We start from the raw sequence: 27,430 nt of genomic DNA, 5'->3' as shown, positions 1-27,430 counted from the left end.
AGCCATACCAATTTTGAGAAAGAAATACGGAGCTGGAGGAATCAGGCTTCCTGACTTTAGACTGTACTACAAACCTACAATCATTACAACAGTATGGCACTGGCACAAAAACAGAAATATAAATCAATGGAACAGGATAGAAAGCCCAGAGGTAAACCCACGCACCTCTGGTCAACTAATCTATGACAAAGGAGGCAAAAATATACAATGGAGAAAAGACAGTCTCTTCAGTAAGTGGTGCTGGGGAAACTGGTCAGCTACATGTAAAAGAATGAAGTTGGAACACTCCCTAACACCATACCCAAAAACGAACTCAAAATGGATTAAAGACCTAAATGTAAGGCCGGATACTATAAAACTCTTAGAGGAAAACATAGGTAGAACATTCTTTGACATAAATCACAGCAAGATCTTTTTTGATCCATCTCCTAGAGTAATGAAAATAAAGACAAAAATAAACAAATGGGATCTAATTAAACTTAAAAGTCTTTGCCCAGAAAAGGAAACCATAAACAGAAGAAAAAGGCAACCCTCAGAATGGGAGAAAATATTTGCAAACAAAGCAAGTGACAAGGGATTAATCTCCAAAATATACAGCTTATGCAGCTCAATATTCAAATAACCCAATCAATAAATGGGTGGAAGATGTTAATAGACATTTCTCCAAAGAAGACATGCAGATGACCAAGAGGCACATGAAAAGATGCTCAATATCATTAATTATTAGAGAAATGCAAATCAAAACTACAATGAGGTATCACCTCACACCAGTCAGAATGGCCATCATCAAAAAATCTACAAACAATAAATGCTGGAGAGGGTGTGGAGAAAAGGGAAACCTCCTATACTGTTGGTGGGAATGTAAATTCGTACGGCCACTGTGGAGAAAAGTATGGAGGTTCCTTAAAAAACTAAAAATTGAACTACAATATGATCCAGCAATCCCACTCCTGGGCATGTACCTGGACAAAACCACAATTCAAAAAGATAAATGCACCCAATGTTTATTGCACCACTATTTACAATAGCCTGGACATGGAAGCAACATAAATGCCCATGGACAGACAAATGGATAAAGAAGTGGTGGTACATATATACAATGGAATATTACTCAGCCTTAAAAAAGGAAAAAAACAAAATGATGCCATTTGCAGCAACATGGATAGATCTAGAGATTGTCAAATGGAGTGAAGTAAGTCAGACAGACAAATATCGTATGATATTGCTTATATATGGAATCTAAAAAAACGCATACAAATGAACTTATTTACAAAACAGAAGTAGAGTCATATATGTAGAAAACAAACATAGTTACCAGGGGATAAGGGGTGGAGAAGGATAAATTAGGAGATTGCGATTGACGTATACACACTACTATATATAAAATAGGTAACTAATAAGAATCTGCTGTGTAACACAGGCAACTCTACTCAGTACCCTGTAATGGCCTATACTGGAAAAGAATCAAAAAAAGACCCACTCAAAGGAACAAAATAAGTTCACAGAAAGTATTTTTGAGTAAGCCCAGACATTGGACTTACTAGATGAAGACTTTAAATTGTCTATCTGTATTATGCTAAAGAAGCTAAGGGAAAACATAGACAAAGAACTAAAGGAAATTAGGATAATGATATATGAATAAAATGAACAAAATAAAATAAAGAGATAGAAATTACAAAAGTGAACAAAAATTCTGAAAAATACAATAATTGAAGTGAAGAATTCACTAGAGGGGTTTATGAGCAGATATGAACAGGCAGAAGAAAGAGTCAGCAAATTTGAAGATAGGACAATTAAAATTATTGAGTCTGAGGGAAAAAAAAGATTTAAGAAGAGTGTATAGAGCCTGAGGGGCTTGTGAGAAACCATCAAGGGCACCAAAATATGTATTATGAGAGTCCCAAGAGATGAGAGTGAGAAAGAGGCAGAGAGATTATTGGAAGAAATATTGGCCAAAAACTCCCCAAAGTTGATGAAAAACATGAATCTGCAAATCCAAGAAGCCCAGTGAAATCCAAGTGGGATGAAACCAGAGGCCCACACTAAGACACATAAAATCAAACTGTGAAAAGCTGCAGACACAGAGAGAATCTTAACCATCAAGAGCGAAAAAGCTTGTCCCATATAAGGGAGCCTCACAAAAGATTATCAGCCAATTTTTCATATGAAACCTTGGAGGCCAGAAGGCAGTGGTATGATTAAATATTTAATAACTGTTGAAAGGCCAAACCTGTCAGGAGAGAATTCTGTATCTGGCAAAAGTGTCCTTCAAAAGTGAAGAGGAGATATAGAGAACAAACTAGTGGTTACCTGTGAGGAGGGGGAAGTGGGGGAGGGGCAATACAGGGTAGGGGAGTAAGAGGTACAATATCTTAGGTATAAAATAAGGTACAAGGCTATATTGTACAACATGAGAAATATAGCCAATATTTTATAATAGCTATAAATTGAGTATAACCTTTAAAAATAGTGAATTACTATATTGTATACCTGTACCTTGTACAGCAACTATACTTCAATATAAAAAATAGGAATTCATAAATTATCAGATAAAACCTAAGGGTGCACCTGAAACTCTCGCAACATTGTAAATCAACTATACTTCAATAAAAAAGAAAGAAAGAAAAAAAAAGAAGGGCCAAGCAAGGAATTAAAAACAAACAAACACAAAAACTGAGGGACTTTATTACCACTAGACATGGCCCACAAGAAAGGCTGAAGGGAGTCTTTCAGGTTGAAATGAAAGGATGCTAGACAGTAACTTGAAGTTGTGTCAAGATATAAAGATCTCCAGTAAAGGTGAATAAAACTGGTATTATTTTAATTTTTGTTTGTAACTTCTTTATTTTCTACATTATTTCAAAGACAAGTGCATAAAAATAATTATAAATCTATGTTATTAGGTACATAATGTATAAAGATGCAATTTGTAATGTTAATAACATGAAAGGTGCAAAGCAAATTGAGTATATGTGGTTAAAGTAAAGCTGGTATCAATTCAAATTAGATTGTTATAAATTTAGGGTGTTCTATATAATCCCCATGGCAACCATAAAGAAAATATCTATAGAATATACACAAAGGAAATAAAAAGGGAATCAAAACAAAAAAAATCAACTAAACAGAAAAGAAAACAAAGATGGAGGAACAAAAGGCTCTAGGACATACAGAAAACAATAGCAAAATGGCAGAAGTGAGTCTTTGCTTTTCAGTAATTAAATGTAAATGAATTAAACTCCTCATAGAAGAGCTAGAGATTGGCATAATGGATAAAAATTAAAACAGGATCTATCTCTCTGCTCTCTATAAGAGACTCACTTTAGATCTAAAAATCTAAAGATCAAATAAATTTAAACTGAGAGGGTGGAAAAATGCACTCCATAAAAATAGTAATCAGAAGAAAGCTGCAGTGGCTATACTAATATGGAAGAAATATCCTTTAAGTCAAAGGCTAAAAAGAGACAAAGAAGAACATCATATATTGATGAGTCAATTCCCCAAGAAGATAAAACAGTTATAAACATATATGCACCAAACGTCAGAACTCCAAAATACATGAAGCAAACATTGCAGAATTGAAAGGAGAAATGGACAGTTCTACAATAATACCAAAACTTATGAGATGCTGGGAAACAGTGCAAGGAGGGAAATTTATATCTGTCTACACACCCATTAAAAACAAGAATTCAACTTTACACCTTAAGGAACTGAAAAAATAAAAAGACTAAATTAAACCTAAAGCTAGCAGGAAGAATAAAATAATAAAGAGTAGAATAGAGATACATAAAGTAATAGAACTGTGTAGAAAGATCAGTGAAACCAAAATTTGGCCCATTGAAAAGATCAACTAAATAGACAAACCTTTAGTTAGATGGATGAATAAAAAAGAGAGAAGATGCAAATAACTAAAAGCAGAAATGAAAAGTGGAACATTTCTACCAATTTTATAGAAATAAAAAAACTTTATAAGAGGATACTATGAAAAATTATATGCTGGAAAAGTGGATAACCTAGATGAAATGGACAACTTCCTAGAAATTATACAACCTACCAAAACTAAATCATGACAAAGTAGAACATCTGAACAGACCTATAACTAGTGTGTTGAGTCAGTAATTAAACCTCCCAACAAATAAGCACTGGACCAAATGGCTTCACTGGTGAATTCAACCAAACATGTAAAGAATAATTAACCCCAGTTAATGCAAACTTGAACTCTTCCACAAAAACTGAAGAAGAAAGAATTATTCCTTACACATTCTATGAGGCTGACATTACCCTGATACCAAAACCAAAGATATTACAAGAAAAGAAAACCACAGACCAGTATCTCTTACAGATACTAATTTAGAAATCCTCAACAAAACACTAGGAAAATGAAATCAGCCCCATACACCATGACCAAGTGGGATTTAACCCTGGGGTGCAAGGATGGTTCAATATGGGAAAAGGACATTAACAAAATGAAGTGGGGGGAAACACATGATCATCTCAATTGAAGCAGAAAAAGCATTTGATAAAATTCATCACCCTTTTATTACAAAAATGTACCAAGAACTAGAAATAGAAGGAAACTTCCTCATAAGATAAAGGCTATATATGAAAAACTCACAAAATCATATTCGTTTGTGAATATGTAAAATGGTTTCCCCTAAGATCAGTAACAAGTCAAGGATTCCTGCTTATGCCATATTTTTTCTAACTGGAAAGTAAAAAGTAAAATTGTCTGTGTGCAAATAATATGATCTTATGTAGAAAACCTAAAGATTCCATACAACCCCCCCACCCCAGAACTGTTACATCTAAAAAACATATTCAGTAAAATTGCAGATTTCAAAATCAACATGTGAAAAATCAGTTGCAGAGTATGGGGGTTGGGGAAGGATCTAGATGTCAGAGTAAGAGGATGCGGAGCTCACCTCCCGCCAGGAACACACCAAAAATACATCTATATGTGGAAAATTCTCACGCAAAACTAACTAGAGACTGGCAGAAGGACTCTTGTACAACCAAGACTAAGAAAGATACACACGTAATCAGGTAGGAAGGAAAGAAATGCAATTGGGTCAGGATCTATGCCCCTGAGAGGGGACTTAGAGGAAAAAAGACATTACATGGGCAGACACCCACCTTGGGGAGTGAGCAGCTCAAGCCACAGATTGAGTGTCCCAGTCCTGGGGCCCTATGCTGGGGAGACAAGCCCTCTTGGCTGGTTGGAGGACCGTTGGGACTAACAAGAAAGTGGTGGGAAGCCTGGATTCCACTCGTGAGGAGCTCACATGCTCCTAGTTGAGTGAACACTCTGGCTCCACTCTCTCCATATTGCAGCATGGCACTGGATCTGGGGCAGCCATGACCAGGAAAAGACTCAACTGTGGGATGCAGAGGTAACCCTGTCCCAGGGCAGAGCCTGGGTGGGCAGCAGCAGCCATTGTTAGCACTTACTCAAGCAGAGCATCAGAAGCAGCCCAGATCTCTGATGGTGGCCCCTGTACCACAGCTCACCTCTCCATACACCTGAGAATCCACATGGGCCTTACTAATCCTGAAGAGCTATTCCACAAGAGAGTGGAGGTGGCAGAGGCTAGGGACAGTGATTGGCAGGGAGGGACAAAGGGGACTTGCACACAAGGCTGCATGTGAGCAGAGCACAGGCAGCATATTGAACCTCTGTCTGTGCACGGGCGCTACTTGCTTCAGCACTACTCGCCTCTGGAGCAAAGGTCCTGGTGCAAGAAAAGGTAAAATCACACACATAAATGAAACAGAGCTAGTTCAGGTATGACCCTTGGGGCTTCCACTCCAGTAACTTGGGATCTGAGCTGGCCCCTGATAGGGTGGTGATGACTGCTGAGCAGAGAGGGAGTTCCACCACACACCCAGTGCCAGCTCTAGTCCCTCCATCTCTGACCCCACCACCTACCTAGGTGATAGCTGCCAGCACACCCAGAGGAAAGATGTGCCTTGCACCCAGCTCAAATCCAACTCTCCCATCAAAGGCATTGTACACAGTCTTTATAGGGATGCTTTCACATAAGAACACCTGTTTAAGACTGCAATAGGTAACTGTTTCCGCTAAATTCATATAGGCAGAGAAAGTTAAGCAAAATGAAAAGGCAGAGGAACTACTAACTCTCCATTGAACGAGCAAGAGAAAACCACTGAAAAAATAAAAATGAAACAGAAATGAACAATTTACCATATAAAAATTCAAAGCATTGATAATAAGTTGGCTAACTAAACTAGGGAAAAGAAGAGATGAACACAGTGAAAATTAGACCCAATTAGAAATGAAGAGTTCAATAGCTGAAATAAAAAACACTAGGAGGAATGAATAGCAGACTAAGTGATACAGAAGAAGGCGTAAGTGATCTGGAATATAGAATAATGGAAGTCACCCAATTGGAACAGCAAAAAGTAACACAAATTAAATATTGAAAGCATTTAAAAGATTTCTGAGGTAATATTAAGTATACCAACATTTGCATTATGGGGATCCCAGAGAGAAAAGAGAGAGAGAAGGGGATTGAAAATGTATTTGAAGAAATGATGGCTAAAAATTATCAAACATGAAGAAGTAAATGGATATCCTCTGTACAGGAAGCACAGAGGGTCTCAAACTAGATGAAGCCAAACAGAGCCACACCAAGACATATCATACTTCAATTCACAAAAGTTAAAGATAGAAAATTCTAAATGCAGCAAGAGAAAAAGTCACATACCAGCAAATCCCCATCAAGCTACCAGCTGATTTCTCTGCAGAAACTTCACAGGCCAGAAGGGAGTGGCATGATATATTCATGCTGAAAGGGAAAACCTGCAACCTGGGATACTCTAGACAGCAAGATTATCATTTAGAACAGAAGGAGAGAGAACTTCTCAGACAGACAGACAAAAACTAAAAGAGTTTATCAACACTAAACCTACACTGAAAGAAATGTGAAGGGTCTTCCCTAAGTGGAAAAGAAGTTAGAATCTATAGGAAAGGGAAAATCCCACTAAGAAAGGCAATTGTATAGTAAGAACTGAGGATCCACCACTTAACCTAGTAAAAAGGTTAAAAAATGAAAAATTGTAAAAGCAACTATAAGTATAATAAACAGTTAAGGGATAAACATGACCATGTAAAATATGACATCAAAAACACAAAATTTCGGGGAGAGCAGTAAAAACATAAATCTTTCAGAATGGGCCTGAACTTAAATGACTACCTGTTTAAAACAAGTAGATACAGTTTTATGTCCACATCTATGAACCCCATGGCAATCTCAAATCAAAAACCTATAGTAGATACAAAAAAAAACTAAAGAGAAAGGAACCCAAGCGTACTACTAAAAAAAAAAAAATCATTAAACCACAATGGAAGAAACAAAAAGAAGAAATGAATAGAGAATAACTATAAAGACAACCAGAAAACAAGTAATAAAATGGCAGTAAGTACATTCCTGTTAATAACTTCTTTAAATGTCAATGGACTAAATGTTCCAATCAAAAGACACAGCATGAATGATTGGATTAAAAAAAAAAAGTCCCTTCCATATGCTGCCTTCATGAGACTCACTTCACAGCTAAAGGTACACACAGACTGAAAGTGAAGGGATGGAAGAAGATATTTCATGCAAATGCAAAGGGCAAGAAAGTGGGGGTAGCAATACTCATATCAGACAAGATAGACTTTAAAACAAAGTCTATAATGAAAGACAAAGATATAAATATATAATGAAAATAGGATCAGACAAGAAGAGGATGTTACAATTGTTAACATTTATGCATGCAATTCAGGAACACCTAAATATATAAAGCAAATAGTAACAGACATGAAGGGAGAAACTGACAAAATGCAATAATAGTAGGGGACTTGTACACCCCACTGATGTCAATGGACAGATCATCCAGAGAGAAAATCAGTAAGGCAACAGCAGTCTTAAATGACACAATAGACCAGTTGAACTTAATGGTACCTATAGGACATTACATCCCAAACAGCAGAATATATACTCTTTTCAAGTGCACGTGGAACTTTCTCCAAGATAAGTCACATACTAAGCCTCAAAACAACTTTCAACAAATTTAAGAGGGTAGAAATTATATAAAGCATTTTTTCCAACCACAACATTATGAAACTAGAAATCAATTTTAGAAAGAAAAATGGGAAAATAACAAATGTGGAGACAAAACAACATGCTACTACAGAGCCAATGGATCAGTGAAGAAATCAAAGAGGAAGTCAGAAAATACCTCAAGACTAATGAAAATGGAAACACAACATTCCAAAATCTATAGGTGCAGCAAAAGCAGTTCTAACAGGGAAGTTTATAGCAATACAAGAAAAATTTCAAATGAACAACCTACCCTACCACCTATAGTAATTATAAAAGAAGATCAAACAAAGCTCAAAGTGAGCAGAATGAAGGAAATAATAAAGATCAGAGAGAAAATAAATAGAGATTAAAAAAACAATAGAAAAGATCAATGAAACCAAGTGTTGGAAGCGAAATTGAATTGTAATTTTAAAAAAAAAAAACCTCCCAGCAAACAAAAGTCCAGAATTTGACGGCTTTATAGGGGAATTCTACCAAACATATAAAGAACTAATACCTATCCTTCTCAAACTATACCAAAAGATTAAAGAGGAAAGAACATTCCCAGCTTCATTCTATGAGGTCACCATTACCCTGATACAAAAACCAGACAAAGACACTACAAAAAATAAAATTTCAGACCCAAATCTTTGATGAATATATATGCAAAATATATGCAAAAATCCTTAACAAAATATTAGCAAACCAAATCCAACAATATATAAAAAATCCAACAATATATCACAACAATATATATATATCATACACCATGATAAAGTTGTGTTTATTCCAGTGCAACAAGGATGGTTCAACATTAACAAATCAATGTGATACACCACATTAATAAAAGGAAGGATAAAAATCACATGATCATCTCAGGAGACACAGAAAAGGCATTTGACAAAATTCAGCATCTGTTCATAATAAAAACTCTCATCGAAGTGGGTATGGATGGAATGTATCTCCACATGTATCAACATAAAAAATGTATCAACATAAAATATGCCATCTATGAAAACTCCACAGCTAACATCATACTGAACAGTGAAAATCTGAAAGTCTTTCTCTAAGTTCAGGAATAAGACAAGGATGCCTATTCTATTTAACATAACATTGAAAGTCCTAACTGCAGGAATCAGACAAGACAAATAAATAAAAGGCATCCAAATTGGAAGAGAAGAAGTGAAACTGTCACTATTTGCATATGACATGATACTTTACATAGAAAAACCTAAAGTTTCCACTGAAAAAAGTATTAGAACTAATAAATGAATTCAGCAAGGTTGCTAGATAAATCTGCTTCTTTTCTATACACTATTAATAAACTATCAGAAAGAAAAAGTTAAAAAAAAAAAAGAAAACATACACCATGATGTATATATAGCAAAACAGAAATAGACTCACAGATACAGAGAACAAACCACTGGTTACCAGTGGTGAGAAGGTAGGGGGGTGGAGTAGGTTAGGGGTATGGGATTAAGAGATACAGGCTACTATGTATAGATAAGCAATGAGGATATATTGTATAGCACAAGGAATTATAGCCATTTTCTTGTAATAACTTTTAATGGAGTATAATCTGTAAAAATACTGAATCAATATGCTTTACTCCTGAAACTAATATAATATTATATATCAAAAATGCTTCAGTTAAAAAAATAAAATGGAAAAATATCATCCTTAGAGATATGGAGAAAAAAGTGATAATAGGCAACCTTTATTAAAAAAAAAAAAATCAGGTGCATTTCTATGTACTACCAATTAACAATCCAAAAAGGAAACTAAGCAATTTCTTTCACAGTAACATCTAGAAGAATGAAATACTTAGGAAGAAATTTAATGATAGAGGCAAAAGACTTATGAACTAAAAGTATAAAAGAAAGAGTAAAACTATATGACCATGTGACTATGATTTGGCCCAAGAGCTATAAAAGGAACTTTGGCAGGGTTCTTGCCAGGATATCTCTGTAAAAGGGAGGGGGTAAGAGAGCTTTGGCTCTTCATTTTCTTCTGGCTGCTAGTGTAGAAGGTAGATATAATGGCTGGAGCTGCTGCAGCCACTTTGAATCAAGAGATGACCTTGAGGATAGAGGCCACATGCTGAAGGAATACATAAGCAAATGGAAAGACATCTTATGTTCATTGATCGGAAGAATTAATATTTTTTTAAGATGACAATACTACCCAAAGTGATTTACAGTTGCTATGCATTCCCTTTAAAAATCCTAATCACATTTTTTTCAAATGGAAAACTCCATTCTAAAATTCATATGTAATCATACGGGACCCCAAATATTCAAAGCAATCTTGAAAAAGAAGAACAAAGTTGGAGGTTTCATGTTTCTTTATTTCAAAACTTACTATAAAGCCATGGTAATCAAAATAATGTTATATTTGCATAAGAACAGAAACATAGGCCAATGGAATAAAGTAGAGAGCCTAGAAATAAACTCTTGAGTATATGATCAGATGATTTGCTTCAGGGGTGCAAGACTATTCAATGCATAAAGGAGTGTGTTTTCAACAGATAATGCTGGGAAAGCTGGGTATCCTTATGTAAAAGTAAAGTTGGATGCCTACCTTATACCATATACAAAAATGAACTTGCAGTTGATCAAAGATGTAGTACATAAGAGCTAAAAGTATAAAACTCAAATGGACAACCCAAATGTCCATTAAAACATGAATGAGGTATATACATACAATGGAATATTATTCAACCTTAAAAAAGGTTTGGAAATCTGGTACATGCTACACCATGAAAACATTATAGTAGGTGAACTAAGCCAGACACGAAAGAACAAATGTTGTGTGATTGCACTTATATGAAATACCTAGTATCAGTAAGAATGTTGCCAGGTCACCAAGTCCTGGGGGGAGGGGAGAATGGGGAGTTATTGTTTAATGGGTATAGTGGGGTTTTTTTTAGATGATGAAAAAGTTCTGAATATGGATAGTGGTGATGATTGTGAATGTAGTTAATACCACTGACCTGTACACTTATAAATAGTGAAAAAAGGTAAATTTCGTGTTATGCATATTGTACTTTAAAAAAATTCTTTGTTTTGTATTGAATTCTATTTTGTTCACTTGCATGCTGTTTGTTTTTGCTCTGTTTAATAGAGCTCAGTTTCATACTGATTTTCTGTCCTGTACCTATCATCTTCTCTGTGTTTTCAAAGCTTTGTCTTCTTCCTCTGCCCTTAGGAAGGTTTTACAAGTTGGCCCTCTCCTTCCCACTCTGACTGTGGTCCCCAGACCAGCAGCAGCAACATCATCTGGGAAATTCAGAACTACAGACCTACCCCAGATGTCCTGCTCAGAATCTGCATTTTAACAAGATCCCTCAGTGACTTGTGTCCCCTCCTAGTTTATGAAGTCATTCACATCATTAAATGACTTTCAGCTGTGTAATTCTGCTGTCTCTGTGTTCAGTACAGATTTCAGTTCAGCACTTACGCTCGGATTCTTTGCATTCTTTTCTCAGTTTTACATCATCTGTCTATGCCTTCATCTCAGGCTTTTCTTTCCTTATGTCTTCCTATCCTTGTTTTAAAGAGAATTCATGCCTTTTGACAACCAGACCAACATCTTCCCAAGTTTTCAACTTTCATTTTGTATGCTTGCATACTTTTCATAGAACATCTCTTTGTTTTTTTCATAATGTTTATCCTTAGATGAGCAGATCCATGGAGACTTAAGTGATATTCTAATGAGACTTTGGATATGGCGACCTTGGCCCCCTTCTGTCTCACGCTCACATTGGAAGCCTTAGTCCCTAGGATACAAATCTGAAGATTGGGTTAATGCATTCCCTTTGTTATGCCTAATTGCCATTCTTTTAGGGTAGGTCCTCCCCTCAGACTGCTGGTTAACCCACTGAGCCATGAAGTCAGATGCAACGTATGATACTTTGAATAGTCTTGAATGACACCTTCTACTCTGGCCTGCTTGTTTCCATGCCCTGTGGATATCTGCCTCTAGCTGCAGTGGCTTTTCTTTGAGGTGATAGGTTGTGTGCATTTGACTTTGTCGTCCAACCACTTTCAACTAGGGAGTGTGTCCTGTAAAGCTATGGTGGCGAGGGGGCCGGAGGGAGAAGGAGGCTGGGGGAGCAGGAAGGAGAGGGCAGGGGAAAGTAGAGGAGAGAGAGAGTTAGGGAGGGAGAAGAGCTGGCAGGCTGCATTAGCAGGCAGGGCCAGGTCTGTCACCCTGTCTGGCTCACGCTGTTTCTCACCCTTTCCGATGGAACTTACCGTGGTGATGAAGATGTTCTAAAATCTGTACCATCCAGTACAATAGCCACTAGCCATAGGTGACTATTGAGCACTTGGAATTTGGCTAGTGCCTTAAAGGAACTAAATTTTTAATTTTATTTCATTTTAATTAATTTAGAATTTAATTATAAATAGGCACATGTGGCTAGTGGCTACCTTTCTAGACATAAACCCCACACATACCTCCCAAGTACCATCATTAGATCCAGATGGTTGGGGAGATTCAAAATCTCAAAGTACTTTTTTGATTCTTTCAAAATATTTCCTTCCTTCCTCTTAGAGAGTTGAACCTAAGTATTTTCCTTGAGACTCCCTCAGTCATCCACCCTGACATTTCTGTTCCTGTCAGGTGCTTGAGGATCTGGCACATGCTTTCTTTTGGTTTTGGTTTTTAGCATTATTGCTGGTTTTGGCCTTTGAATTGCTTTATCACCATATTGTTTGAAAATCAGGAGGTGGCGCATCTCATTTGCCTAATGTGACTACTCATTTCACCAAGATTTATGTTCCTACAATGCTAGTGGATTTATGCTGAAATCTAGAAGTAAATGCTCCCGTTGTAGGAAAATACTATCTGCTAAGGGCTTTGCTATCTTATGGCACCCCTGAGAAGTATCAGGTTGTGATGTCCATTTATTTATAAGATAATTTATGCTTTTCTATGTGTGTAGTTACTTGCGTTGATTGTTGTATCTGTTATCTATGCCCACAACATTGCTGCGTAACAAACAGCTGGAAAGCCTCAATGTCAAATGATAATGAGTGCTCATTGCTTGTGAATCTGGGTGATTAATCAGCACCTCTGCAGATTCTGGCTGGTTCACCCACAGGCCCAGGGATGGGTGGTCTCTGCCCCTTATGTCCGTACTCCTCCTAGAACGAGCAGACTTACATGAGCGTGGTTTTCTCACAGGAGTACAAGGGGACCAGAAACACAGAATGTCTCTTGGAGGCTAATCTTGGGACTGTTAGTACACACATTCTATCGGACAAAGCAAGGCACAAAGTTGGCCCATGTTCAGAAGCGGGCAGACAGCTCCTCTTTAGTGAGAAGAGCTGCAAATGACATGGCAAAGAGAGTGGATACTGGGGAAGATGAAGGAATGGGGCTGCCAACACAATCAACTTTCTACAGCAATTTTCCCAGCAACATCCTCAACGAATCTGCACAGCAGAGGCCTTTGGACATTTCTGTGCGTGTATCTTATATTTATTGTAAAATAAAACAAAAACTGGGGCAACTTCAATGTTGGTTTATGTCCTGTGCCCTCTCCACATTGAATAATAAGCACTTGCTTTAGAAGGATGCTTGGTCAGTCTGAATTATTTGATTAGGTCCTTAATCCTAGCATCTGAATTTCTATTCGTGGATAAATGATAGATGCCTCCACTGCCTGGTGCACCTGGGGTGAAGCCAGGAATGGAGATGAGTGTAAGTTACCTGAGAGCAGTTGCAGAGGGCTAAGTGATTACCTGTAAGGCAGTACCCCAGGTGTGCTGCTGTTCTGGGGCCATGGGTAACAACCATTGCCCAGGGTTCTCGGACATTTGGACATCCCCAGTACAAGCCAGAAGTCACACAGGAGGTGCTGCTAACTTGCTCCCGGTCCTGCTAGTTTGACAAGATTGTGATCAAAGGGCCAGAACTCCACCTATGGCTGCATTTTGCTGCAGTCCTCACAGCCATGGAAACTGTAAAGCTTATGGGCATTAACATCAGCCTGCTAAGGACTCATTCTGCAGCCGAAGGATTCAGAGACCACCAGGATGTCAGCACATAGAGCGTCATCCAAGCACCTTTTCTTTTTTTTCGTACATAATGGAATGTTTTATTTTTATGTATTTTTCTTAACATCTTTATTGGAATATAATCATCCAAGCATATTGACCAGTGAGCCCAGGGAGGCTCTCAGAGGGTCAGTAAACATTCAAAGTCAGATCTCCTGCTGGGAGTGCTTGCAAGGAGGGTGGGTATCCCCTCTGTCTCTTCGATTTGGGGGATTGAAACCAAGAAGGGCCAAGCCACCTCTTTTCCACATTTTGCTTGAGTTCCACGATGTCTGTTAGTCCAGGACACCTGCCATGTGCATGTGGCTGCGGTTCTAGGCACTTATGACTGCAGGGGACCAAGCCCTGCTCCAGGCTCCCCAGAGGACAAGCAAGGGGCCTGCAAGTCAACAAATGGAAGGACATTCCAAGGGTAGATGGTCCTAAGTATAATGACGATACTAAAATGAGTGATGAAAGGAGAGATAGCAGGGCTGAGATACTTTAGTTCTACAAGGCCTCTGAGAAAGCTAGTCAGGGACATTTTAACCTCTGTTCTCTCTGGTATTTACTATGAATGTAAAATATTTGTATAAGTGGGGAAGAGAGTGTGTGCATTGCCTTGTGATTCACTGTAAGTGTGGGTCCCAGGCTCAGTTCAGAGTCCCCCTTTCCCAGCAAGGACAGAGAGAGAGCAGTGTCGTACCTCGGCTGACAAGCAGGCATACTACCACCACCTAGTAGCTGTGTTCCTGAGCAGCCAAAAGCGATATTTCCACCACAGCCTCTCCAGGCGGTCTGTGGAGAAATCTGTGTTTGTGGGATGACACAAAGAGTTTGCGTCGGCCCTTAATATTCTTTTTAATTGGTGGATTTTAAAATGGAAGTGCTGATACCAACGTAGATCTCATAAGCTTGATATAATTGAGACAAAGTTAGAACCCTTTGACCTGCTAAAAGCTGTTCTTCCCAGGAGTAGTTTCTAGATGGTGTCCAAAGATGGCAGGTGTCTCATAATAGGATTTTAAACTTGTTGGGATGTTGCTGCCCTTATAAACTTCACATTTATTCCTCGAATTTTCATACTTTTGACTCTTAAACATATCTTTAGGGATATATCACTTACAATAGCAGGACTACCTACTAAACTCTACCCTATTCCACAATGGGCAAAATATCACTGCTGTTGCAGCAAGTGTAGCCTTAAAATATTTATTTTCTCCCCTTACGTAGTATATTTCCAATTTGTCATACATATGAGACATATACATGTATATGATCTCTGTGTGTATATATATGTGTGATCATATATATCATATATATATATATATACACACACACATATATATAACATATTTCTTTACTGAATTCGCTCTTCTTTGAAAACGAGAACCTCATTCCCTGAGTAGGCTTTTAAAAGTTGAATATATTTTGTTAGTTTAAGGCAGAAGAGGTGTCAAGGAGGTAGATGAGTGAGTGCAGGATTCAGGCTGCCTGGATCTGAATGCCACATGTGCCTTCCAGTAGCATTGTAAATGTTGCCGACCTCCTTACTCTTTCTGATCCTTGGTTTGCTCATCTGCAAAATGGGAAGAATAACAATACCTCTACAATGTGGTTGTTGTGAGATTAAATGCATGAGTATTCAATTGCTGAGCACGGAGCTGGGCCCAAAGCCATCTCACAACCAGCCTTACATAAAGTTCAGATGTGACTGCATGCTACGACTAAAAACAATGGATCTACTGGAGAATTCCTCACGCAATATTTCTTATTGACTTCACCACTATTTCTTAGAAATAGGAGTGGAATTATCAGCTTTCAGATGGAAGTGGAGCTAGAAGTTGGTTAAAGTCTTTTCTCAGGACAAATAAAATTGATTAGAAAAAAATACAAAAGGTGTGTGTGTGAGCGCATGCGTGTTGGGGATTATGCAACTAGAGCTCGAATGTCACTGGGGCTTCCCTGCCCTTGGTCCATCTCCATTAACTAGGCTTGAGTTCTCATTCTGCAGACTATGAAATACCCTCCTATGGTTTCTACAAAGTCCCAGGGGTGCAAAATTTGGTCATTTCACTCAGAAGGTCCAGTCCCCAAACCTGTCATGAGTTTAGCCAATGTGGATGATGGCCTTGTGGCTCGGGGAGGGGTTCTGGCCTGCTGTCCCCTTCTTGATCTCTTTATTCCCCTCTTTCTTTTTTTCTTGCCTTTCTGTCCCAGTGGCAAAAAGACCTCTTTCCTTCTTCCACTGTGTCATGAGTAGGCTCTTATGACTTACTTTCCACCATAAGAGGGTTTTCTGTGTATTTCTTCCATAGGAAGAAGAGTAGCACATAGATGTCTATACCTTATTCCTCAAGTCAATAGGAATAGGGCTCCATATGATAGCCAGTATGATACCAGAATGAGAAGACAGGACAACAGCTGTACTAAAGGTACTCACCAATTCTACTAGCTTCATGCTTCCCAGTTCCAATGATTCCTATGAAACACTCTACATAATATCACAATACATGTGAGTCTCCAAACAATTTGGATGTATGTGTGTGCACTTGTGTGCATGTATTTTAATGATGATAATTGGGAATAAATAAGGAAAAACAAACAAAAAATGGTAATCTCAGTTACTGAGTCTTCAAGTGAATAGGTACTAAAACATGTAGGAAAATTTAAAAATTTGAACATTTCCAGTAGAGATCTTTTTCTCTTATTTACAAAAATTTGTAATTTTAGCAGAACTTTCTTCTAATTTTGCCTTGTAGGCATCTTGTATGGATGTTGGGTTGACAACCTGCCATAAAACATACCAGAATTTCAAAGTGTGAGGCTGGTTCTTCAGTTGGCTAGGAAGTCAGATGATGTAGAAAAATATACCAAAGAGCTATGTGTTGACTTTGGATAGAATGTAATCCACTCTTTGGAATGATAATTGGAAGTGTTATGACATTTGGAAAGGACACAGTTTCATCATTGGTGTGGATCTTATAGCATATGTCTGCATGGCACTTGCATGCTATTTGCAAAGAAAAAATTAGCGTTGTCCCATGATTGGCAAATGGGTTGACGTTTTCCCTCACTGTTCTTCTCAGTCATTGAAAAGTAGAACTTTCCTCAACCTGCTGCTTAACCCAATGCTAATAGAAGGACATGCTTTACTCCTATTCCTTTAGCACTGGCACTTAGGTTCAGTGAGACAAGCCCAGCATAATTAGCACATGACTGGTGTCTGATGGGTGTTTTGGAGCAGAACTTGCTCATGTTGCCTGAGTGGTAGGAGGTTTGTTGTGAATGTTCACATGGAAGGCTGTCTATAGAAAGCTCAATACTGGGCTTCGAGAAGGGTGGAGTCTAGAATGTGGCTGGGATTTCAAGGTAAATCTAGGGATCTCAGGAGAAGACATTCTCACTTCTTCCTTCTTAAGATTCACCATTTAATGAGCACAGCCCGGGCTGCCATTTACACGTCTTCCACATCAGCTCTGAGATGCTGCTCCCTGAGATGTGTCGTCCATGTCCTGCAAGGCTGTGTGCTGTGGCCCAGGCTTAGCTCTGCTGTCTCCTGAACCATCAACTCTCTGCATTGTCTTCACCTCTGTTATGCTTTCTCATGCCTGACTCTCCAGTTTGAAAATGGCATCACAAGCCTCTAATTCATGAACTTGCAAGTTTAGCTCCATTCTCATCTTTAATTCATTCTCATGGAAGAGAATCCCTTTAGCTCCATTCTGCCTTTTAACTCAGGCCACATCCTATATTCTTGTTCCATTAATGGTTGGCTGTGCTTGATTCAGGGACCCAGCTCAGTCTGGTTAGCCTCGACTGTGGTGCAGAAGGGGTGGGATTTCGAGAAAGAGAATAAAACATGGTAGCCTAATCGTTGCATTTTCAACAGAGGCTTTGGGTAGGTTGGTTTCCCTAAAATGAGGCTTTCGGCAGAGTAGGAAATGAACTTGACGTTTCTGGAAGTGTTTTATCTCCATGTACAGTGGGTTTAACCATTGCACGGCAGAGGCTTAACTGTCCTTAGGCCACGATATAAATTCTTTCCATGGCTGCAGCTGACCTCAAGGGAAGCTAACCCAAGTTTTCATTCATAATCAATAACATAGAAGCCAAATATTCTCTTTGAAAAGGTAGATGATCCTATGGTGAAAAGCCCTGGAGCATTAGCCCAAGAGGCAACTATAATAAAACAGAATCAAATAGAAGCTTGGCTCACATTTCCAGAGTGCAGCCTGGGGATTGGGAGCTACTTGAACACTTCACACTGAAAGTCAAAGAATTAAATTGTAATCTAATCAATGTTGTTACCATAGGTAAGTTTTCTCTGTGCTACAAAAGTTAGAGCGTCACTAGACAATGAGGCAGAATAAAAATTGAAGACAAGAGCTTCCTAAGAAGCCCCTTTCTCTTCCCTTGATCATCCAAAGTCAACAAGTTTGCATGAATAATTTTGTAATTATATATGTACTGCTTTTTTGGATAAAGCTGGCCTACAGTATAATGAAAACTTGTCCATTTAGTATATATCATGAAATATGTTTAATCAGGTGTGCTTTGGGGAAGGGGTCCTACCTGAGGGTTACTCAGTGTTTATCTAGAAGCAGTTTTTCTGCTGTATTTCTCATCCCATCTTTAATATCTGCCCTCACTCTGTGTGTTTCAGAATCACCACGACCGCAGCATGCATGATGGACCTGAGAAGATACCCTTTGGATGAGCAGAACTGCACTCTGGAGATTGAAAGCTGTGTGTATCTGTATTTCTTTTTCATCCACTTTGTGTTTTAGGCCTTTTTATCATTATTTGGCATGGCATATATAATTTTCTTGACATAGTTTTTAACTATCCTAAAGATTAGAGGTTTAATCCTCCACTCTGCAAATATCACTTTCATGACAGAGAGAGGGCAAGAGAAAGAAAGAGACAGAGAGAGACAGAGACAGAGGCTCAGTATAAAAGAATCCTCCACTCTGATCTAAGAGAGTCTGTTTGCTATGCTGAAATAAAAGAAGACAGATGCTCTTCATCTCGACCCCTTCAGTGAGAAGAGAGCAGACGCCGAGAGGCGGTCCCTCTCAATGTGCTTCATCAGGCACAAGTGGCTGTACTCCTGGGACCCTCTGCAGTTGGAGTAAACCTCATTTCCCATTAGGAGCTCAGCTTCACAAGCCAGCTATTTCTACATCTTGGCAATTTTCTTCAGTTTGAAGAGTATTCAGATGCCTTATTGATAATTCAGTGTTGAGTGATACTTCTCTGCGAGGGACGAGAGCTGCAGCCACGTAGTCTAAGAAGAAAATGTCCTGCTCCCTGACCTGCAACCCTGGCATATCCGGATATGGCTGCTGCCGTTGTGCCTTCTCCTGACCCACCATAGACTGGTTTATCATTAGCCTCAGTTGGATTTCAGGTTGTCGGTATTTGTATTGAATTTTGGGGGGATGGCAAATGACTTACTTTGCAGCACATTCGATGTATGCATAGTGAGAAGTGAATGCCTTGGTGAATGAACACACTGGGAAGCTGCACTGGTGACAGGCCAGTGTTTAGACCCCTCACTGTGCCCCTCACTTTCACACGGCATCATGGCCCTGCTTTCTGAGAGCTGTGCTTTCAGAAGGTGAGGGACGTGAGATCATGTGGCATGATGCACAGTATATTTAGTATGAAGGCTCAGGGGAAAGATGATGGTTTCCCAATAGTTGAAGGGCTACTTTAGGAAGTTAAGTAGATTCTGTGTGGCCAGAGGACACAACTCCAATGAGTTGATGAGAGTTTCAGCAAGGCAAATTTGGGATCTAAGTGAGGAAGCAGCTCCTATTCCAACTGTGAGCTGTAGTGAGTGGCGTTGAAGAGTGTAGATTCTGTTTCCTTGATGTTTAACCAAGGTGGAGGATGGGCAGGAAGGTCCGTTGTCAAAGAGATTTCCTCAGAGTGTGTGAGGTCCCTCCCCCTCAGAGAATTCACGATTAAAGCAGTTGAACAGAAGAGGGATTCTCCCAGTTTTCTGGTGACCTGACTACACACGTGTGCAAAAGTTTTTATTAAAGTCAAGATGCAAATGTATGGAAGAGTTAGCCACTTGAAGATCTGGATGTCCCGCTGTGGGGCATGTAAGCACTGGGCACAGCATGCTGATCTGAGCTACAGCCAGAAGGCCAGAGGGACTGGACTGGGTGGGCAAGGGAGTGGGCGTGGATGTACTTAACAACGCACACAGGGACCAGTCCTGTGGGTTCTTGGGGTCCTATTAAGGACTTTGGACTTGTTTTGCTAATTGCATTGGGAAACATTTGAGTGCTTTAAGCAGAAAAGTGACTTGGTAAGATGTGTGTTTTATTAGCGATCGCTGTGGCCGCCAGGTGAGAATGGAGTGTAAGGCAGTCGGAGGGAAGAGCAGAGACAAAAGGTGTGCCCACCGTGATCCTGGAGGTAGGACAGCAGACAGGACCAGGGAGCCAGCAGGGGCTGTGGGGGGCAGTCATCCGCACAGCTTTGGTCTATTTGTTTGTCTAACGTCAGATATTTAGTATCTGCCTCTTGTTGTGTTATATGTTCAAATCAAAAAGTCTGTTATATTCATAGGCTACTTTTCTACAGGTGTGAGTTTTAATTTTCCTTACCGCTAAAGTTGACCTAATTCTTTAGAAGACTCCTGGGTGCTACAAATAACATCAGACACTATTGTCCTATTTAGTCATTCTCGGGAAGCATTGATTAATTACCGAGCGAGCATGAGACCATCCAAGAGTTGGCTTTGGAGCTATAATCTGGCAAATGACCACTCCTCTTTCTGCTGAGACCACTGCTCAAATCTCTAAGGGCCAAGAGGGTCCCTACAAAAGGCGTTTCTAAGGATGGCCAAGCTCATGGCCAGGAACATCTCATGACACCATCCAAAAATGCCTGACTTTATCAAACATTGATTGGTCAAATTCACCCTCAGTGTTTTAACTTTTTAATAGTTTTTGAGAGAGCTGCCTTTCTAGAATTCTTCATACTCAAGTTCTTACTTTTTCTTCCAACTATCTTATTCAGTGCTATGAATATGTTTTTAATTCATTTATGTGCAAAGTCGAGGCCAGCCCTACAATTAGGCTTTGCAGACAGAACTTTGGTCAGAGCACTCTACCTCCACAGTTTCTCAGCCTGGTTCAAATCGGACAGCAGAGGTAACATGAGAATATTCGAAAGTTAGTTCTTTGATGATGCTTCTTTTCATAGACAAGCACATCAAACAAATTTACTTCAAACATGGGCAAGCTGTTACTTCCATTTATTAGTGACAGTTTCTTTAGACAAACTAATGCTTCATTTCTGCCATGTCCTTGCTTCTCTCTCCTGGCAGATGGCTACACCACAGATGACATTGAATTTTACTGGCGCGGTGGTGATAAGGCTGTTACTGGAGTGGAGAGAATTGAGCTCCCACAGTTCTCCATTGTGGAGCATCGTCTGGTCTCCAGGAATGTTGTCTTTGCCACAGGTGAGTCCTGCATCCCCTCATACTCCCTGGAAAGATACTGGCTGCCTGGCCATGATGCTATCATTGTGAAATACCCTGCTGCTGATTCACAGTGCTGAGTCAACCAAAAAAGGACTATCATCAATATTTCATCATTTTCTCTACCCTTTTCTCTGTATCTAGAGGGGATGGATAAGCTTTGATGGGTAGGAAGGAGCACCTGACCAGGAGATGCTCTCTGTACTGGTTATTGAAAAGTTAAAAGACTGAGGGTGAATTTAACCAACCCTTGTTTGATAACATAAGCAACTTTCATTCTGGGCAGACAAGAGGCCACTGATGGCCTTGGAGGCAGGAAGGAAGGAGAGGGAGGAAGACCTGAGGAGGCAAGTGCTGTGCTGTCAAAAGTAAGAGACCTTCTCCCCACTTCTGGGCTGGCAGTCAGCCCTGGTCCAGGAACCTGGGCACCTGCAGTTACTGACGCCTCTTCAGACATGGTCATCTGCTCCTAATATCATCTGGGAGGCTGTCCTGGCCTGGGTTTCATTGTCATCTTTGTTTCAACTGTCCAAAGACAGAGTAGTTATCTTCTACTCTCCTGTCTGAACTTGCTGAGGTTTTATTAAGTTCCAACCATGTCTCTCACAATGGGAAGTGCTTTCTCGGTGTTCTTACTGAATGCTGTGCTGTAGCTGAGAGAATAAACAAAAGCGCTCTGTAAAGTGTAGGGTATTCTAAAGACCACAAACTCTGGGTGGAGAATTCTCAAGAAGGCAGAGCTGGGATCTCCCATCTTGGCTTTCTCCTGACAATGTAGCTTAAACCACACCAAGTGGGTGGTGGTTAGCCCTGGTTCTGTGCCAGCATTCATGAAGCCTGCGGCCTGCACTCTCTGCCTGTAGCCTCTAGCTTGAATGCCTGTGACCCATGGCAACCTTGAATCTCTTCACCTGGCCACCTTCTACTCATTCTTCAGCTTAATCGAAATGCTCTTCCTCTGTGAAGGTTTGGCCCCTGCTCTGCCCACACACTGCCTCCCCAGGTTGGCTTAGGTGACAGCTCTGCATTCCTTCAGTGCTTCACTGACCACCAGTGCCTGCGACTTCAAGGAGACCCCTCTCATAAGAGAGGCCTGTCCTGGGCACGGCTGACCCCACTCCCCGTCCCCTCCTCGTGGGATGCCTGCCATGCTGCGGACATGCAGCCAGTCCGCACTGGGCCAGTTTCTCTCCTCTCTACCTCAGCCTCAAGAACGAAGGGACGTGCAAGTAGAGACAGAAGCCTGAATGTTTAAGGTCCATCTTCATGGCGGTGCCACCTTCTCCTGTGTTGCAAGACGTCCTGCAAATGTGCTTGCAGTCTCTGTAGAGTACGCATGGAGGTGCTCACCTTGGGTGGGTGGTGAGGCCAAAAGGCACATGGGCTTATCATTAAGGAATAGTTTCCACAACCAAGAAAATTGCCCTGTGATGTGTTGCAGAAAATGATTTATTGCTTTTAAAACTGGATTTCAAACTGTTCCATGCTCCAAATGATGTGAGCAGAGGTCTGCTCAGAACGCAGGGATAGTCTTGTCTTGGTGTAGGAGTCCTGCCCATGCCTGCCTTTGTCTAGAAGATTGCAGATAGGGCTGTTAGGGCACTGCCAGGAGGCCCTTTTATTGCATTTTCATGCACCCTCCTTGAAAGCCTGATGAGGCGTCTGTGGAGGGTGTGGTGCTTCCATGGGAAACTGCAACCACATAGAATGGCCTTCCTGAATCCTCTTGCTCAAAAGCACTGGAGCCACTTTTTTCTAGGTGCAGTCTCTGTCTTTCTTTTAACTATGTGTATGGCAGAACATATCCTAAACACATCTGGAGAAGATACACAAGATCATGCCCTCAGAATGCAGTGTTGAGTCCTCTTTTCTGTGCTCACCGAGTTTCTGCATTCGCAGGGTGTCACCAGGAGCTCCGTATCAGTCAGTTATAAACCTCCCATCCTTCAAAGACCCTGCGCTTTAAAATTATTCTAATTTGCTTACTTATGTAAAAAGGTCATAAGCCACATTGTTACAAAACTATTTCAAAATTAAATATTATACTAATTTATTTTCCTTTACACAAGTGTTCTGAGTTAATGAGATTTCAATCAGTAAACTGGACTGAAGGATTCTGTAGCCTGAAAGAGGATTCTCAGAAAGGGGATTAGGAAAGACACAACACTCTGGAGGTTTCTGGAGATGCTTCTTCTCAGGGTCATGCAAGCGAAATTCTGTGGCTGGCCCACCTCTCCCTTGTCCTGCCTCTTTGAGGACCTTGTGAATGGCGTCTTGCTGTGGTTTCCCAAGGCGTAGAGTCCTAATCCGTCTCCTGGGTAACATGAGGTTGCAGGCTGCAGGGCAGGGAATACATACAAAAGGAGTCGTGAATATTCACTCAATGGCTGGCATGAACTAGGCATGGGACTGAACCCTGGGTCAGAGAGGGAGCAGGGAGTGTCTGGTCCAGTGGGACTGCTCACAGCCTGCAAGCATTCAGCAGTGTGCCCCGGATGACATCAGGTAGCCTCTTACCTAGTGGGGTGTTTAGCGGGAATTGAACCACAATAAGAGAGCTCGAGTTCAAGAAACAGTATGTACAAGGTTTAAAGACTCATACCCTGGAGCCAGAACTGCCAGAGCTTAAGTCCAGACTCTGGAACCTTCTAGCAGGGTGACCCATGGTGATCTCTCTGAGAAAAAGAGGACATTGATAATGTCTATTTGGTAGGATTGTAGAGGATTACATGAGTTAGTATAAATAAAGAGCCTAGAATAGGGTGAGCACTGATTAGCTTTCATTAATTAAATTGCGTGGGTCCAGGAATGAGACATATTTTGAGGAGTCTGAGAATAGACACTCCAGTGGCTGCCCAGAGCTTTAAATATTAGAAAATGTATGACATTATTCTCCTGGATTATTGAGCATGATGTAACTGACTCCTAAGTGCTTGTCTGAGGGTTTCTTAAGAATAGGGCTTGTTTGGGGTTCATATTTGTATCCCTAATACATATCCCAGCATCTAGCCCACTCAATAGTTTGAAAACTGCATGGTTGTTGAATTACAAGAGGAAGTTTGACTGTCATTACTAAGTATGTATTCAACCCTAATCAAATGAATTGTTTCTGCAAAAGAGATACTATATAAATTAATAACATTATATGTTCAAATATTTAATGTACTAAAATATGATGTTTTAAAAAGAAAAATCCACATAAAACCTCTTTGTACCTGGGGAGGAAATTAAGTATGCCTTTGCCTAGAAGGAGGGAACTTTGTTCCATGAGTGCATTTTAAAGAAATAACTGAGTTAATTCACCTCAATAATAATTATTCCATTTCTGCCATGACTCAGCAAATAGGATTTGGAAAAAATATTTCGATCCCCTTACAACTCAAAAGAAAATGAAGTAAAACTTTATTACTCACTGTGATTTCTAACAATAACAATGGCGTGCTACGTTATAATTCATAGCACCTTGTGTTCGAGATTTTTCACTAATGTCCCTGGGAGACTGGTACTTGACAAATTAGCCCAAGTTAAAGTATAGGAAAACTGATGTTCAAGAATGATAATGATTTGACCAAATTTACACAGTAAAGCTAGAAAGGACAGAAATTAATCCACAAGGTTCCTGACAAATAGGAAACCCTGATATATTTTTTTGACAAAGATTTTAAAAACTAATATATTTATGCTTTATTTAAATGATTATTTTCCATACTTTTATATATTAATGTTATAAGTGTTGTTACACAGCGTGTAGCTGTTGGGATGACAAACAATATCTACTGTGCCTGTCCACGGCATCTGTGTCATTCCTTCCCTTACTTTCCAGTATTAATGGGCTGTACATTCTTTTTTTTTAATTTAATTAATTAATTTATTTATTTATTTTTGGTTGCGTTGGGTCTTTGTTGCTACACGCAGGCTTTCTCTAGTTGCGGCCAGTGGGGGACTATTTTCGTTGCAGTGCGTGGGCTTCTCATTGCAGTGGCTTCTCTTGTTGCGGAGCACAGGCTCTAGGCACGCGGGCTCTAGAGCGCAGGCTCAGTAGTTGTGGTGCATGGGCTTAGTTGTGCCACGGCATGTGGGATCTTCCCGGAGCAGGACTCAAACCCGTGTGCCCTGCATTGGCAGGTGGATTCTTAACCACTGTGCCACCAGGGAAGTCCCTATGGGCTGTACATTCTTGATGAGCAGTGCTTTTATGCAAGTTTCTAAAACGGATGTCGGGATTGGAGGCCTCCAAATTCTTAACCCAGAGACCTAGAATTGATTCATCCAATGTCCAGAAATCCTTCATGGCAAGAAATGTGCCTCTGCCTTCCAGTCCATCCTGCATTTTGCTGGCAAATTAGTAGCCATGCAACACTGTTTGCTTTTTTTATTGACGTATAGTTGATTTACTATGTTGTGTTAGTTTCTGGTGTACAGCAAAGTGATTCAGTTATATATTTATACTTTTTCATATTTTTTTCCATTATGGCTCATTACAGGATATTGAATATAGTTCCCTGTGCTATACAGTAGGACTGTATGTAGTAGTGTGTATCTGTTAATCCCAGACTCCTAATTAGTCCCTCCCTTACCCCCTTTCCACTTTAGTAACCATAAGTGTGTTTTCTATGTCTGTAAGTCTATTTCTGTTTTGTAAATAAGTTCACTTGTATCATATTGTAGATACCACATGTAAGTTATATCATATGGTGTTTGCCTTTCTCTGTCTGACTTCATTTAGTATGATAATCTCTAGGTCTAGGTTGCTGAAAATGGCATTATTTCATTCTTCTTTATGGCTGAGTAATATTCCATTGTGTGTGTGTGTGTGTGTGTGTGTGTGTGTGTGTGTGTGTAGATATATATATATAGATAGATATCTATAGATAGATAGATTACCATGTCTTCTTGATCCATTCATCTGTGGACAGATGGACATTTAGGTTGCTTCCATGTCTTGGCTATTGTAAATAGTGGTCATGCAACACTGTTTTCATGAAGCCACTTTTCAGCTCCAGAACCTGTGATGACTTGCCTTTGCCTGCAGCAGCAAGGAATCCAGTCTCCTTCACTGTGGATCCACATCTAGCTCTAACCTCTCCTCTTCAGTTTAGCTCATAAACATCCCCAACACAAAGCTTTGTTTTAGTTGCTGCAGTCATCTCTTCTTCTCTCCTCCACTCACTCCTGCATGCTGCCTAAAGACTTTTGCTCCTATTACAGCCCACATTTGATGTATTCTCTTCCTCTTTTTTCTATTCATATCCAGTACATTCATCAATGGACAGTTGAAACACCAACATCTCTGATTGGCCTTCCTTGAGCATCTCTGCCAATTATCCTTTTCCTTTGAAAAGCTTCGAGTCACAGTCTGACTGTATCATTCCTCTATCAATTGTCGTATGTTATTACTCTCACTCTCTTATATATCTGGCATTCATTTAAAATCTTCTGAATTAATTCATTTGTTCATAACCATATGTTCAGGATTCCCACAAAATACCAAAACCTCAATTACAGATTCTGCTTGAAAGTCAAACAGAGAAGAGAAAAAAGAAATCTTTCATTAGATCCGTGGTATCTCATTGACTATTTAAATCCACTGGATTTCTTGGAAAGTCCTGAATCTATTACCAATATTCCTTCTTGATTCAGAGCTATATTTTTTAAGAAAAGAGTTTATAAAGTGAATACTCAGATCATTCTTTAGCACCTACAGTCTATAGAATTAAGCCAAACCTGAAAACACACATGGGGAAGACTTTCCAAGAAGGAGAAAGGAGACCAGATTAAAGAGAAATAATGAAAGAAGG

At 39.8% G+C, this 27,430-nt stretch overlaps 1 protein-coding gene across 2 annotated transcripts in view; it reads left to right on the top strand.

Annotated features, from left to right (window-relative positions):
* The window catches only part of GABRB3 (gamma-aminobutyric acid type A receptor subunit beta3), a gene marked incomplete at both ends in the record, with an annotated part of 232,324 nt that overhangs the window by 177,801 nt on the left and 27,093 nt on the right, over nucleotides 1-27,430 (top strand). For both annotated transcript variants that reach the window (XM_082648678.1, XM_082648679.1), the window contains 2 exons: nucleotides 18,792-18,874; nucleotides 21,477-21,614. In XM_082648678.1, coding sequence (XP_082504804.1) covers nucleotides 18,792-18,874; nucleotides 21,477-21,614 — 221 coding nt within the window. The remainder of the gene's footprint in view (nucleotides 1-18,791; nucleotides 18,875-21,476; nucleotides 21,615-27,430) is intronic.

This window comes from Grampus griseus (genome assembly GCF_964374135.1).
Source record: "Grampus griseus genome assembly, chromosome: 2".
NCBI lineage: Eukaryota > Metazoa > Chordata > Mammalia > Artiodactyla > Delphinidae > Grampus > Grampus griseus.
This window is presented reverse-complemented; position numbering and strand designations above follow the sequence as displayed.